The 12465-nt window shown below is 52.3% G+C and overlaps 1 protein-coding gene and 1 long non-coding RNA gene across 9 annotated transcripts in view; one reads left to right on the forward strand and one right to left on the reverse strand.

Moving 5' to 3' along the window:
* Wnt6 (wingless-type MMTV integration site family, member 6) overlaps positions 1-12216 on the forward strand; it is a 30981-nt gene extending 18765 nt beyond the window's left edge. For 2 of the 4 annotated variants that reach the window (XM_006495887.3, XM_006495888.3), the window contains exons 3-5: positions 8996-9216; positions 9454-9788; positions 11033-12216. In XM_006495887.3, coding sequence (XP_006495950.1) covers positions 8996-9216; positions 9454-9788; positions 11033-11494 — 1018 coding nt within the window. In that variant the 3' untranslated portion in view covers positions 11495-12216. Of the gene's footprint in view, positions 1-5760; positions 5830-8995; positions 9217-9453; positions 9789-11032 lie in introns of all 4 variants that reach the window. The other 2 variants (XM_006495889.2, NM_009526.3) reach the window with 2 other exon arrangements.
* On the reverse strand, positions 1837-5765 carry Gm29539. 5 transcript variants are annotated; one of them, XR_003947878.1, is made up of 4 exons: positions 5139-5765; positions 3945-4053; positions 2437-2631; positions 1837-2063 (listed from the first exon to the last, which is right to left on the reverse strand). It is a non-coding gene; the product is annotated as a predicted gene 29539 (long non-coding RNA). The 5 variants fall into 5 exon arrangements; XR_003947877.1 differs by having other exon boundaries at positions 3945-4640; XR_003947880.1 differs by lacking the exon at positions 5139-5765 and adding an exon at positions 5074-5105.
* Positions 12217-12465: the final 249 nt, after the last annotated feature.

The following is a 12465-nucleotide window of genomic DNA, read 5'->3' on the forward strand; positions in this document are numbered from 1 at the left end:
ACTCAGATCCAAATCTTCAAGACTTTTTTCCTCTTAGTTTTTTAGAGCCACAAACACCCGCCCGGAATAGTTCAGTGTTCAGAGAGGAGGAGGAGGGATTTGGGCAAGAGTGCTGATAGATTAGCCAACCCTAAGAAAGCAAGGACTTCTACATTTGCATATAGCCCCGCCATTGGCTGAATTTCTACCCTCTCAGCCCTCTCACCCGCCTTCGCGGCTTTGGACCCAGGGGTGGGGCAGGCCCATCCCTCTCTTCAACAGAGATTGAGTACTATGCCCACACAGGAAGCTGCTGGCCGCTATCCTTCCGCGACGCGGGAAAGACATCCTCGTGGGTGTCAGTGAGAGGGCTAATACAAGATCCAGGTTCGGGTTAGGAAACATGCGCCTTGAGTTCTTGCTGCAACGCAGTATTTAGCAGTTTTGACAGATGTATCTAATCCCAGTTTAATCTGTGGTCTTGGGTGAATCATTTTCCCACCTTGACCTACAAACTCTCAGCTTTTAAAGAACAATCTCCCTATGTGGCAGGCTTGCCAGGAGGGCTGTGGGGGAAGATCTATAAAATGATCTGACATTAGGAGCCCTCTTCCCAGTCCAGCCTCTCATCTCCCAGGTCTCCTTAGGATGAAAAGTGGGGTTACTTTCAATTCAAAATAAAGAGTAAAAAATAAAAATAAAGTAATGTTTGGCCGTGAGCTCGCTCGCTCTCTCTCCTCCCACTTACACACCTTTCATAATTTTGCCCCTTTTCAATATGTAGGACAGTGCTATCCTTTCTCTCTCGTTCTTCCTCCCCCATTGGTCTAAATTGTTCTTTCTTACAATTAAAATCCCACTTCCTCCATGAAGCTGTCATTCTCCCCACCACCACCACCCTGTCCTTGAGGCTCCCATTATGCCCTAAGCAACTATGCATTTACCGCACTTTACTGACAATTGTCTTCTCTGGAATGTTTTTGCCCTGTTCCTGGAAGGCAAAGCCTTTGTCTGGAGAGCCCTAGAAGCCCCGGTTAGTCTAGGTGCTGGACACAGGTTTATGGAGTGTTGCTTTCTGGATTTGTATCTGTGAAGATCCCTTTGTTCAGGAAGGACTGCTGGGTGGGAGCCAAGCCAACGGCAGAGGGGCCTGGGCCCTCCGGAGACTGACCCTGAGGCTTCGAATCTGGGAGTGGGGGAGGAGGTGAGGAGGGCAGGTGTGGGAGAACACAGGGGCCTTCATGGCCACAGCTGCAGTGAAGAGTGAGAGGCCAGGGTGATAAGATGACCAGCGAATGCTTCTCTCAGATGTGTCTCCGAGAGAACCTGCTCCTCCCACCTGCCTCGGCCCCTCTCTGTCTATTTCTGACACTTAATTCCTTTGGTCTGAGCCCAGGCTGACTTTCACATGGTCTTTGCCTCTCTGCTGATGCTGCTGTCCTAACGTAGGCCTCCTGGTATGGGCTAGCGGGTAGATCGTGTTGGGTGGTTAGCTTGAAGTTCTTGACATTTTCTACCCTACCTCCTCCCTGTTAGAGCTGGGTTCTTCAGGACTGGGGTTCAGGCCCTGCATCACTGACCACCTTCTTTCCCTTCCTTCTCAGGATGATGGCCAGGCCAGAAACTCCATGGGTGGTCAGCAAAGCAGTGTGATCTATGGCAGCCATTTCCACAATCTAGCTGTGGTCAGGATAGGGGCCAAGAGGACTCCAGGGCCTCTGAGTGACTTGACTGCCCAGGTCACTAAAAGAAGGTCCTGGAGAGTGGCCCAGGCCTTGGATTCGCTCAGGGACCAGGCTGCTGGTTCCAAAGAAGTTTTTCTTTCACCTTTCTTTTCCACTCCACCTCCTCCCAGTGCAACGCAAGATTTCTATTTTTAATTTTTCTTGTTTAGTTTTGAGACAGGGTCTTGCTATGTAGCAAATGCATGCCTTCTAAACTCTGCCGCCAGCCTCTGTGTATTTCTCCAATGTAACCATATCTTTGTGAATCACAGAATCCAAGATTCCAGGACACTGGCCAGGCCCTCTTGAGGTCATCTTGTTCAGCCCCTGCCTCCAGGCTGTCCAACCTATGCAAGAATCCTGTCCAGAGAACGAAGCAGGAAAGAGACTCTGGCTCCCAGGTCACCAGCTCACCCTCCTCCTCTGCTCCCTGCTCCCCTCTCCACGTTTGGTCCATCAAAAGCCAAATAGATCATCTCCCTTCTCTCTTCCTCTTCCCTCTCGATGTTTTACCTTTCCTGTGAAAGAAACGTATCTGCCCCCCCCCAGCCCCTGTCCACTAGGAAGAAGCCGCCTAATCTGCCCCTAGCCATCCCACTTTGTCTCCCCCCCTTATGGAAAAGAAGCCAGAGCTAAAGGTTAAGGACAGCCTCACTGCTGACCCCACAGGGAGACAGGAAAAAGACCAGACTTCTTCCTGATGCTCAGGTTTTCTAGTTACTCTCTGCCGTACCTTTGTGTGTTCACGTTGGTCCTGGTCGCTAGGCCATTCTGTCTTGATCTGGGGCTCCTGACCCTTCCTGGTCAATGCTGATGCTGGCTCTCATCAAGCCCTAGAGTAGGGATGGCTTGGGGGTGGGGTAGCTATCCAATCCCTTCCCAGGCCTCACTCAGCCTTGGCAGCTTCCCCTTCAGAGAGACAATGAGGCTGTGAGCAGAAAAGGGCAGGGGCAAAAGGAGGCTGGCTTGATCCCGGCCAGAGCATGCCCTGGGCCCACCAGAGTCCTGGCACTGTGACATTTCCTGGGGGGTGAGGCTCCCTTCTGCCCCATTCTCATCTGAAGCCAGGAGTTGGTGGCTGGAGGTCAGAGGGAGGCCCCATCACCAGGGCCCAGCAAGGGGGATTCCAGAATGTGTACTTTGATGGGGAAGTGCAGCTGTGGAGGGAATGGGGCAGGGCAGCAACCAGCCCAGGCCAGCCAGCAGGAGGCCTCGGGAACCAGATGCCCGCTCTCTGCAGACTGGGGAGAGCGCCCCCTAGCCCGGTATTTTTTTTTTCCTGGTCAGCTGGGAGCGTGTGAAGAGAACTGTGGCCAGGGGAGGCATCTTTGGCTGGTTCTATGAGCTCTGAGGTCTCTGTTTAATCTAGAATTTGATCTGGAAAGGACTGAGACATAACCTAGTCTGTTATGGTCACTGGTGAGTGTAGAAGATCCAGGGACAGGAGGGGACTTGCCCAGTGCTAAGTCTGCGTGTTGGGAGACAGTGGGGCTGAGTCCTGCTCCTTTTCAGTGTGTGGTGAGAATGGGAATCTATCCGGATGAGGGCCAGGGCCTGCACAGGTCCCATTGCTCTCCATCAGACAGGTGCTCTTCATTCTACATGCAAGAGCAGAAGGTAGGGCAACTGCCCACTAGGTGTCCAGTGGACAGCATTGTTCCCAGAGCTTTGGCCAGTGGGAAACCCTTTTGCCCAGTGAGGTCTGTCTGGGAGGAGAAGCCCTGCCTCTTGGAAAAACAAACAAACAAACAAACAAACAAACAAACAAACAAACAAACGAGACAGAAGTGAGAGGGACGACACAGAAAACCAAATCTCTCCTGTGTGAGGAAGGGGAATGGGGGCCACAGGTGGGCAGTGGTGAGGCAGGGGTTAATGGAGCTGGGGCATCACTGGCTTTGATGTGGTGGTTTGGGACTGGGGTAGGGACTGGGGGAGGGGAGCAGTAATTACCGAGTTAGGAGTTAGACAGAGCAGGACAGGACAGGCGGGCGGGCACAGGCCCGGCAGCCTCAGCAGCCGTCAGGCAACATTTTTTCTGCCCCCTTTCCACCATCCACCTCCCCCACCCCCACCCCCTCCCACCCACAGCCCCAGGGCTCAGAGCTCCCTCTGCTGGCTCCTAGGAGGTGGGGTCAATGGAAGTATCTTGGGGGTGGGGGTGGGTAAGGAGTTAGGGCAGGGAGAGAGAGGCAGGCATGCTTGCTGTGAGGTTTTCCAAGGAGGTGAAGAAGCACTCACGTGGTGGGTGGTCCCTTTGGCCTCAGTGAGCCAGCTGGACTAGGTGAGGGTCCTAGAGGGTGTTCTGGTCCCTCGGTAGGCTGAACTGAGAAGGAGACCTAGATCCGGACTGGACAGAAAAGACAAGAGTATTGGAGAAAGAACATTCTTGGGACTCCACACATACCACCAACATCCTTACTGTTAGGCCTGCATGAGCAGGCCTGGGAATACAAGCACTTGCTAGGATCCACTTTCTGTGTAGGCCGTTATATGTGGAGGGAGGGTATTATCGTTTCCACCTTCCCATTGAGGAACTGGAGTTTAACTTTTATCATCCACCCAACAAGTATTAAGTATGTTTCACGTGCTAGGGGCTCACTCCATAGCACACAAGCAAATGGCAGACCCCAGATCCATCCCCAGCCTGCATCCCTAAAACCCTGAGTGTGCTCCACCGATGATGACACGATACCCATGTGTGAGATTCCTGTCTTTAATGAGACTTCTACCTAATTGTGGAGATGACAAGGAATCATGGGGGCAGGGCACACTCAAATGGGTGACAACTGGAGAATGCTGCTGGGGCCAGGCTGGTGCTCCTGAGGACAAGCGAGGGCAACTGGTTGGGGATGTCTGGATGACTTACAGTTGCAGAGTCTAGAAATGTAGAGGTGTGGCCAGGGATGGCGTCAAAGGCATGACAGCAGGGGTGCACTGTGTGGAACACATTGTGAGAGGCCACCTGGGGTCTTCCTGTGATTCAGGCCACCATTTCCTTCTAGCCCTGCTTTGGGATTTATCATTTGATTTGAATAGGACTGGAGATTGAGCCCACAGCCTCAAGCATGCCAGGCAAGCATCCTATGACTGAACTTATTAATTTTGAGATAGGGGTCTTAGTAAGTTTCCCAGACAGTCTTTGAGTTTGCAATCCTCCTACCTCAGCTTCTTGAGTAGCTGCAATTACAGATGTGTGCCACCAACTCAACCCCTGTTGGTAGATGTTTGTCATTGAGACGTGGTCTTACCTTATAGACCTGGCTGGCCTAAAACTTGCTATATAGACCACGGCCTGCTTCTGGCATCCAAGGGTTGGGGTGAAAGCTGGATGCAACTATGTTGGGCTCTACTTAGATTTTAAAATTACCTGACTTGCTTTGCAAGGAGGAATCTCTCCAGCAAGAGGCCATCAGCTTCACACACGTGGCTCACCTGTGTGACCCTGAGGTGGCTCTGGCGAATGAGCAGGTCTCTGACATTTTCTTCTGCTCTCCGAATCCAAAGGTAGAAGAATAACTGAGGCAGAATCTTGGAGTCTCTGGGGCTCAGATCTATACACATTGCCAGTAGGAACTGTCTGGCCTCTGATGCCATCTTATAGACCATTGACCCATCAGCCATAGTCCTTGAGAGAAAATTCTCAGTGTAAGTCACAACAGTTAAAATGGCCTTGTAGGCTTGTCCCTTCCTGTCTGTGTACTGAGTTCTTTTAGGGCTAGCCATGTTTTCTGTGCCTAGAAGTGCAATGTGATTATATCCCACGGCCTACATAGTATATCTATTCCCCACTCTCACATAGTCTAGGCTTCAAAAATACAAATTAGACAAATTGCCCTAAAAGTCTTCTCTAGACTGACCCCAGGTCAACACTAATCCAGACTCCCCCAAAGCAGAGCTCATTGTATAAGGAAACAAAAGGGCAGGAAGCAAAGCAAAAGAGAGGGCATGGGAGAAGAGGGCGGAGGGAGTTGTTCTAGAAGTGAAGTCAGATCTTACCACTTGGAGGAGAACACTTGCATCAACTCATGTCTCTCTCTCTCTTTTTCTCCTGAAGCCCAGAGAGGAAACTGACTGGTTTGGAATGGCTCAGCCCACCCAGAACTGACAAAAACTAGGGTCAGAGGTAGGGCTGGGTAGTTTGCTCAAAGCCCCTGTCATGTCTTTTCTGGAGTTTCATTTTCTATGTATTTAGGATGGGAGTAAGGACAGGGGGCAGGAACAAGCTGGTCCCTTGGGATTCTAGTGTTATCTCTGCCCATCCCTCCTCCTGACCAGCTGGTCAACAGGGCGATTTCCCAGGAAGTCAGCCAGCCCCTTAACCCTGTGAAGGGCCAGCCCCACCTCCTGGGGGCCCTGTCCTGCGTATCCCATGGTTCCTTTCCTATCTCTAACCCCTAGGAAGCAGACAAGGTCAAGAGGGTTCTGCAGTTCTTCCTTGCACGCCCCAAACTCTTTTCTGCTTTGCTAGGGGAGGGGATGGGGTGGGGCAGAGTGACCTTGGGAAGATAAGTCCAGTCAACCTTGGGAAAGTAGGGAGTGTGCAGAGGGCAGGGATGGGATGGGGGTGGAGCTGGGGAACTTAGCAGTAGGAGATGAGGAAGGCAAATTTTCAGAAACCCTCACAGTCAGGAGGAGCTAAAGCTTGTAGGTGGTAGAAGGGACACTGAATGACTGCAGAGAGGCCTGCTTGGTTCCTCTCATCTCAGCGGGAAGGCGGGGAGGGGGAAGGTTTGAGGATATGACACTAGGAGTCAGGAAATGACACCAGGTCAATGGGACCTGGACTCAAGGGGAGGCCTTGTGACTCACTCATTCAGAAACATATGTTAAGTAATCATTGTTATTACATATTTGTATTTATCTATAATGTAGAATTCATGATATGCAAATTTTCAGAATAAACATTGCATGGATATGAATTGGATACTCAGAGAGTTTCCAGGGAAGATGAAGGAGGAAGAGGAGGAGGAAGAGGAGGAGAAAGAAGAAGAAGGAGGAGGAGGAGAAGGAGAAGAAGAAGGAGGAGGAGGAGGAGGAGGAGGAGGAGAAGAAGAAGAAGAAGAAGAAGAAGAAGAAGAAGAAGAAGAAGAAGAAGAAGAAGAAGAAGAAGGAAGGAAGGAGGAGAAGAAGAAGAAAGAAGGAGAAGAAGGAGAAGAAGAAGGAGAAGAAGAAGGAGGAGAAGAAGAAGAAGGAGGAGGAGGAGGAGGAGGAGGAGGAGGAGAAGAAGAAGAAGAAGAAGAAGAAGAAGAAGAAGAAGAAGAAGAAGAAGAAGAAGAAGAAGAAGAAGAAGAAGAAGAAGAAGAAGATTTCCACAATGAGGGAGCTCAACATTATCTACCTTCCCTGAACAACCACGCCGGAAGCCACTCAAATCCAAATCCTTTTTAAATGAGGTGGCTAAGTGACAGATTTATTAATGAAGTTGTACATAGACAGAGAAGTCTAAGTTCTTTCTGCAGTGCAGTTTTCAGTTTAGATTCTAGTAATGTGGAGACACCACGCAGAATGGAAAAGAAGCAGTGTCTCTGTCAGTTGGGAGTGGGATAGACAGGGAGGTGGATGAACAGAGAGAGACCGAGCAGTTCCTGGGCCACTGGGCCACTGGGCCACTGGGCCACTGGGCAGTTTGGGCCTGGCCTGGGCTCACTGTCCATTACTCCATCAGTCCCTTCTCTGGGGCTGAGAGAGGGTTAGGGCTAGTGTTGGGCAGAGCCCAGGCTCAGTACAAAGGAACCTCTGCCGTACAGTTCTGCTGAGAAAGGACACTTGATCCCTGAACTACTTAAGTAGGGATAACGGCAACTTAACCCCCCATCTTGTCTGTGTGTGTCTGTGTGTGTGTGTGTGTGTGTGTAAAGAGAGAGATCTGTTTAAAACAACAACAACAACAACAACCACCCCCCAGGCTTCCATATCTTTCTGCAAATACCTCCTTGAACACACCATCTTCAGTGTTGAGAGTTTTACCTTAAGACCTAAATTCCTCTTGCTGCTATTTAAGACCATTGCATCTCAGGACATGCCTGGGCAGCCTGTACTTGTGGAGTAAATGGGGACAGTGGGGCGGATATGCGAGGAAGCAAAACTGAAAAGTAGGCCACCCTGACCTTTCACACTCCTTTGCCAACATTTTCCTCCACATAGTATACCCCACTGCCTCCCTGTGTGCCTCCCCGCCTCCCTCTGTCTTTCTCTGCTCTCCTCAGAAGGGGTTTGAATGGTCTCAGATTAACCTCCCTACCTCTGCCCACACATCCCTTCCAGCCTGAGCTCTCAGCTATGTTCAAATAGGAGCCATCTGATTCAGGCGGTTCCCCCCAGGTGTGAATTCCTGGCTGACAACCTATGGAAACCAAGTGGCAGCTCTCTCCTCAGGTGGAATGAAAGTGGGCAGGGGAGAAAGGCTGCTGACAGTGTGCAGAACTTTCCCTCGGGTCTTTACTCACCAAACCAAACATCACCCCCCTTCCATTCCCCTTTTGGTTATGTCACCCCAGCACACAGGGCTTGGCTTGGCGCCATCTCTCTCTGGGAAAGCCAGCTACCCTGGAAAGCAGGGTCAGCACCACCTATTTGCCAACAGTACTGAGGAACTAAGATCCCAGATCCTTCTTCCAGCTGGCTAGCCCAGGGAAACAGGGGTCGCAGGAGAAAAGAGCCCACCTCAGCCGTCTAAGATAAATTTTCTCAGTTTACAGAAATGGTTGAACTAAGAGGGGTGTGGCTTTGAGGGGCGTGGCTTCTTTGAAGGGCTGTGTTCCCTAGACATTCTAACACCTCACTGCTCTTTTGTCCCTTAGATGGCCATTGCTTTTTACTGTAGGTTGCAGCCCACCAAGGCCAAATCCTTCCTTGATACTGTCTACTTTCCTTTAGAATATTCTCTTTTATGAAATGTGCTTTTTTTTTCAGCTTTCTTGAACTTCTGCTAATTTCTTCCTTGTCTCCCTTTCGGGCTAGGCTTGTTGAATTTTAACCTTGGCCTCCCTTGCACCAGCTGCCTTCACCTTGAGTGATGTTCCTGTAAGAGTTTATTAATTAAGATGTGCAGAGAAGGATAAGACTGGATTCTTGACATAATGCAATTTTCAGTCTAGACCTTAGTAAAGAGGGGACACAGACATGGAATGGAAAGAGGACCAGAGGGACGCCATCAGTCTCAGTTGGGAGTAGGGAAAGACTCCTGCAGCATGGGCCGAGTGGGGCTACCTCTTCTTCACCCCACCCGCGCGCCTTGCATCTTTTGTGTTTGGGGAGGTGCACTTCTGACCTGAAGTTCTGCTTCCCAGGGCCGTGGGCAGCCCCTTGGTCATGGATCCTACCAGCATCTGCAGGAAGGCCAGGCGGCTGGCAGGAAGACAGGCCGAGCTGTGCCAGGCGGAGCCGGAAGTAGTGGCAGAGCTTGCCCGAGGCGCAAGACTGGGGGTTCGAGAATGTCAGTTCCAGTTCCGTTTCCGACGCTGGAACTGCTCCAGCCACAGCAAGGCCTTTGGGCGCGTCCTGCAGCAGGGTTAGTGTGGGAGAGGCCCCAGAGGGAGGTGCTTTCTCCTTGCGAGGGAAGGAGTTTGGGGGAGGTTGTTTGAACTCCATCTCCTGATTTGCCCCTAGGCACCCTACCCACTTTGCCCCTCCACACCTGCCTGGAGTCTGTCTCCCAGGTGGTCCAGCACAGACCTGGAGGGGGGATCCCAGTTCCCACCTATGGTACCGGGCAGTCACTGGCTTCCACTCCCTTCTCCCTCCGCAGACATCCGAGAGACAGCTTTCGTGTTTGCAATCACCGCAGCTGGTGCCAGCCACGCGGTCACTCAAGCCTGTTCCATGGGAGAGCTCCTACAGTGTGGTTGTCAGGCACCCCGCGGGCGGGCACCGCCTAGGCCCTCCGGCCTTCTGGGCACTCCTGGACCTCCAGGACCAACTGGCTCTCCAGATGCTAGCGCAGCCTGGGAGTGGGGAGGCTGCGGAGACGATGTGGACTTCGGGGATGAGAAGTCAAGACTCTTTATGGATGCGCAGCACAAGCGGGGCCGTGGAGATATCCGTGCATTGGTGCAACTGCACAACAACGAGGCGGGCAGGCTGGTGCGTATGGGCAGAAGAAGCAGGCGTTATGCATGCGTGTGGAAGTGTGGATGTGCAAGAGAGTGTGAGCGTGGTAGCGTGGGCACAAGTAAAGGTGTGAATGTCAGAGTGTGTCAGCGTGTGTCGCGCGGTGAGCAAGACAGGGGCAATTTGGGAAGGCTGGGGCGGGCACACAGATATACGTGGCATGTGAGATGTCCAGTGGAGGACTGGGAGCTTGACCTGCAGCTGAGAGGAACAGTGAGCAGAGTGGCCAAAGGACATTTCTAGAATGGTGCTGAGGGCCAATAGAGACCCAAGGTGGGGTGGGCATCCCATTACAGTGGGGTAACCCTTGGGGCTGGTAGAGAGGTGGATGTCAGGACAGAAGCAGTGTACTGAGACAGGGCCTAGGGATGGAATTAAGAATAGATGCTATGGAACGGTCTGTAGTCTGGTGGTAGAGGTACTAGAAAAAGTGGAGGTTAGAGCCAGCTCTAGGAGAACTGACTTGGAAAGGACCTGAAGGACCAGGAGTCCAGTGAGAAGTCAGTAGAAGCGAGGATAACTCAGGTCCAGCCTCAGTCCAGCAAGCAAAGAAGACTATGAGAGTCTGTTCTCCATAGTGCAGTCAAGTGGACTCTCCTATATCCCACATCTCAGTTCTAGAGTAGTTAAGGAATAGCACTTCACACTTTCTGTGTCCTTTAGGGTTCAACCTAAGAATCAGGCAAACGGGGAGGAGGGGGCCGGGAGAGGAATGTCCGGACAGGCCCACATACCTGTAGAGAGGATTGGGGAGGGGTGACAGAGACAGACGCCCAGGGGTGGGGTGGGGGGCTGGCTGTGTCTGCTCAGCTCTGGCTGGGCCGCCAGGGGCTGGAATGAGGAGGCCGGGTTGGCAGGAGGGTTAGGCCGCGACAGCTGCCACTTCTTCGCACTCCAGGGAGAATGGAGAATCTCACCACTGCGTCCATTCTATTCCCTCCCGCTCCCTGGCTTCCGACCCTGCGATCTCTGCTCTATCTACTGTTCCCTCTCTCACTCCTCCATCCTTGTCATTTTTCCTCCTTTCTGAGTGGTTCTTTTCTTGATTTCCTCTTTCTAAACTTGTATTTGCCTGTCCTCTCTCCTTCCTTCTCTCTTTCTTTCCTTCCTTCTTCGCTTGCTTGCTCGACCCCCTCCCCTCCCCGGCTTCCTTTGCGTTTTGTCTGTTCCCCGCCGCTCTCCGCCCCGCCCATTGCCCCGCCCTTCTGCTCCCGCAGGCGGTGCGGAGTCACACGCGCACCGAGTGTAAGTGCCATGGGCTTTCGGGTTCCTGCGCTCTGCGCACCTGCTGGCAGAAGCTGCCTCCGTTCCGCGAGGTGGGCGCACGGCTGCTGGAGCGCTTCCACGGCGCCTCGCGCGTCATGGGCACCAACGACGGCAAAGCTCTGCTGCCTGCGGTCCGCACACTCAAGCCTCCCGGACGAGCGGATCTCCTCTACGCAGCCGATTCACCCGACTTCTGCGCCCCTAACCGGCGCACGGGTTCGCCGGGCACGCGCGGACGCGCCTGCAACAGCAGTGCCCCGGACCTCAGCGGCTGCGACCTGTTGTGCTGCGGTCGCGGGCACCGCCAGGAGAGCGTACAGCTCGAGGAGAACTGTCTGTGCCGCTTCCACTGGTGCTGCGTGGTGCAATGCCACCGCTGCCGGGTGCGCAAGGAACTCAGCCTGTGCCTCTGACCCGTCGCCTGCCTCGGAACTGCTGGCAGCCACCTCTGGGCCATCTACAGGACTATTAGATTCCAGCAGGGGGCGCTGTCTGAGTCCAGCAGCTCCCTAGGAAAAGTACCTATCCAGGCCTTGGGAAATTACAGGGGCCAGCCAGGAACTTGGGGTTTACACCAGCCCACGAAAGCCCGGGGGAACATTCCCCTGAAAGGCCCTTTGCTAGTTCCTGCAGGAGATCACTCCCCTTGGCCCCCCAGATGGAAATAAAAAAGCCAGACTCTGCCCTCTGGAAATAATATTCCTCAGAATTACTGGGATGGATGGGTGAGTTTAGTATCAATAAAGACATTTAAATCCACAGTTTGAGAGGAGGTAGTCCTAGAGGGCCAGGATATGGAAGAAAGTTGGTCCTGGTAGAGTTAGCATTTCAGTCTGAGTCTATCATTCCACCTGTTACCAAGGCATGACGGAGTGAGGGAGGACTTATGGAAAGGCAGAAAAGAGGGTGAGGGAGGGCTCCTGGAAACCTTTAGCACACCTTCTGTTCTTTCTTGGCTCTCGAGAACTTGTGGTCCCATGTTAAAGGAACACAAAGAGGCCAGAAGCTTCTAGTAGTGGGCTTAGTTGTCAGGCGTCTGTGTGAACTTTTATGGCATTCTGTCTTTCTGTGACTCCTGATGAAATTAACGGTCATGAGATTAAAAGCTCGTCATGAACTGTAAAATGCAACGAAACTACTTGTGAGGAACCCCTGCTTTTGTTACCATCAAAACTAACCACCCGTCAGTTCTGTTTCTGAGAGGGAGACAGGGACATCACTGGGGCTGATTGGCTAGCTAGCCTAGGCAATTTGGTGATTTCCCAGGAGTGAAAGACTGTCTCAAAAGGGGGAGAGGGCTTCATATGACTCAATAGATAAAGGTGATACTGCCCTTAAACCCTGTGGTCTGAATTTGATCCCCCAAACCCAACACAATAGAGGG

The sequence above is a fragment of the Mus musculus genome, chromosome 1 (assembly GCF_000001635.26).
Source record: "Mus musculus strain C57BL/6J chromosome 1, GRCm38.p6 C57BL/6J".
NCBI lineage: Eukaryota > Metazoa > Chordata > Mammalia > Rodentia > Muridae > Mus > Mus musculus.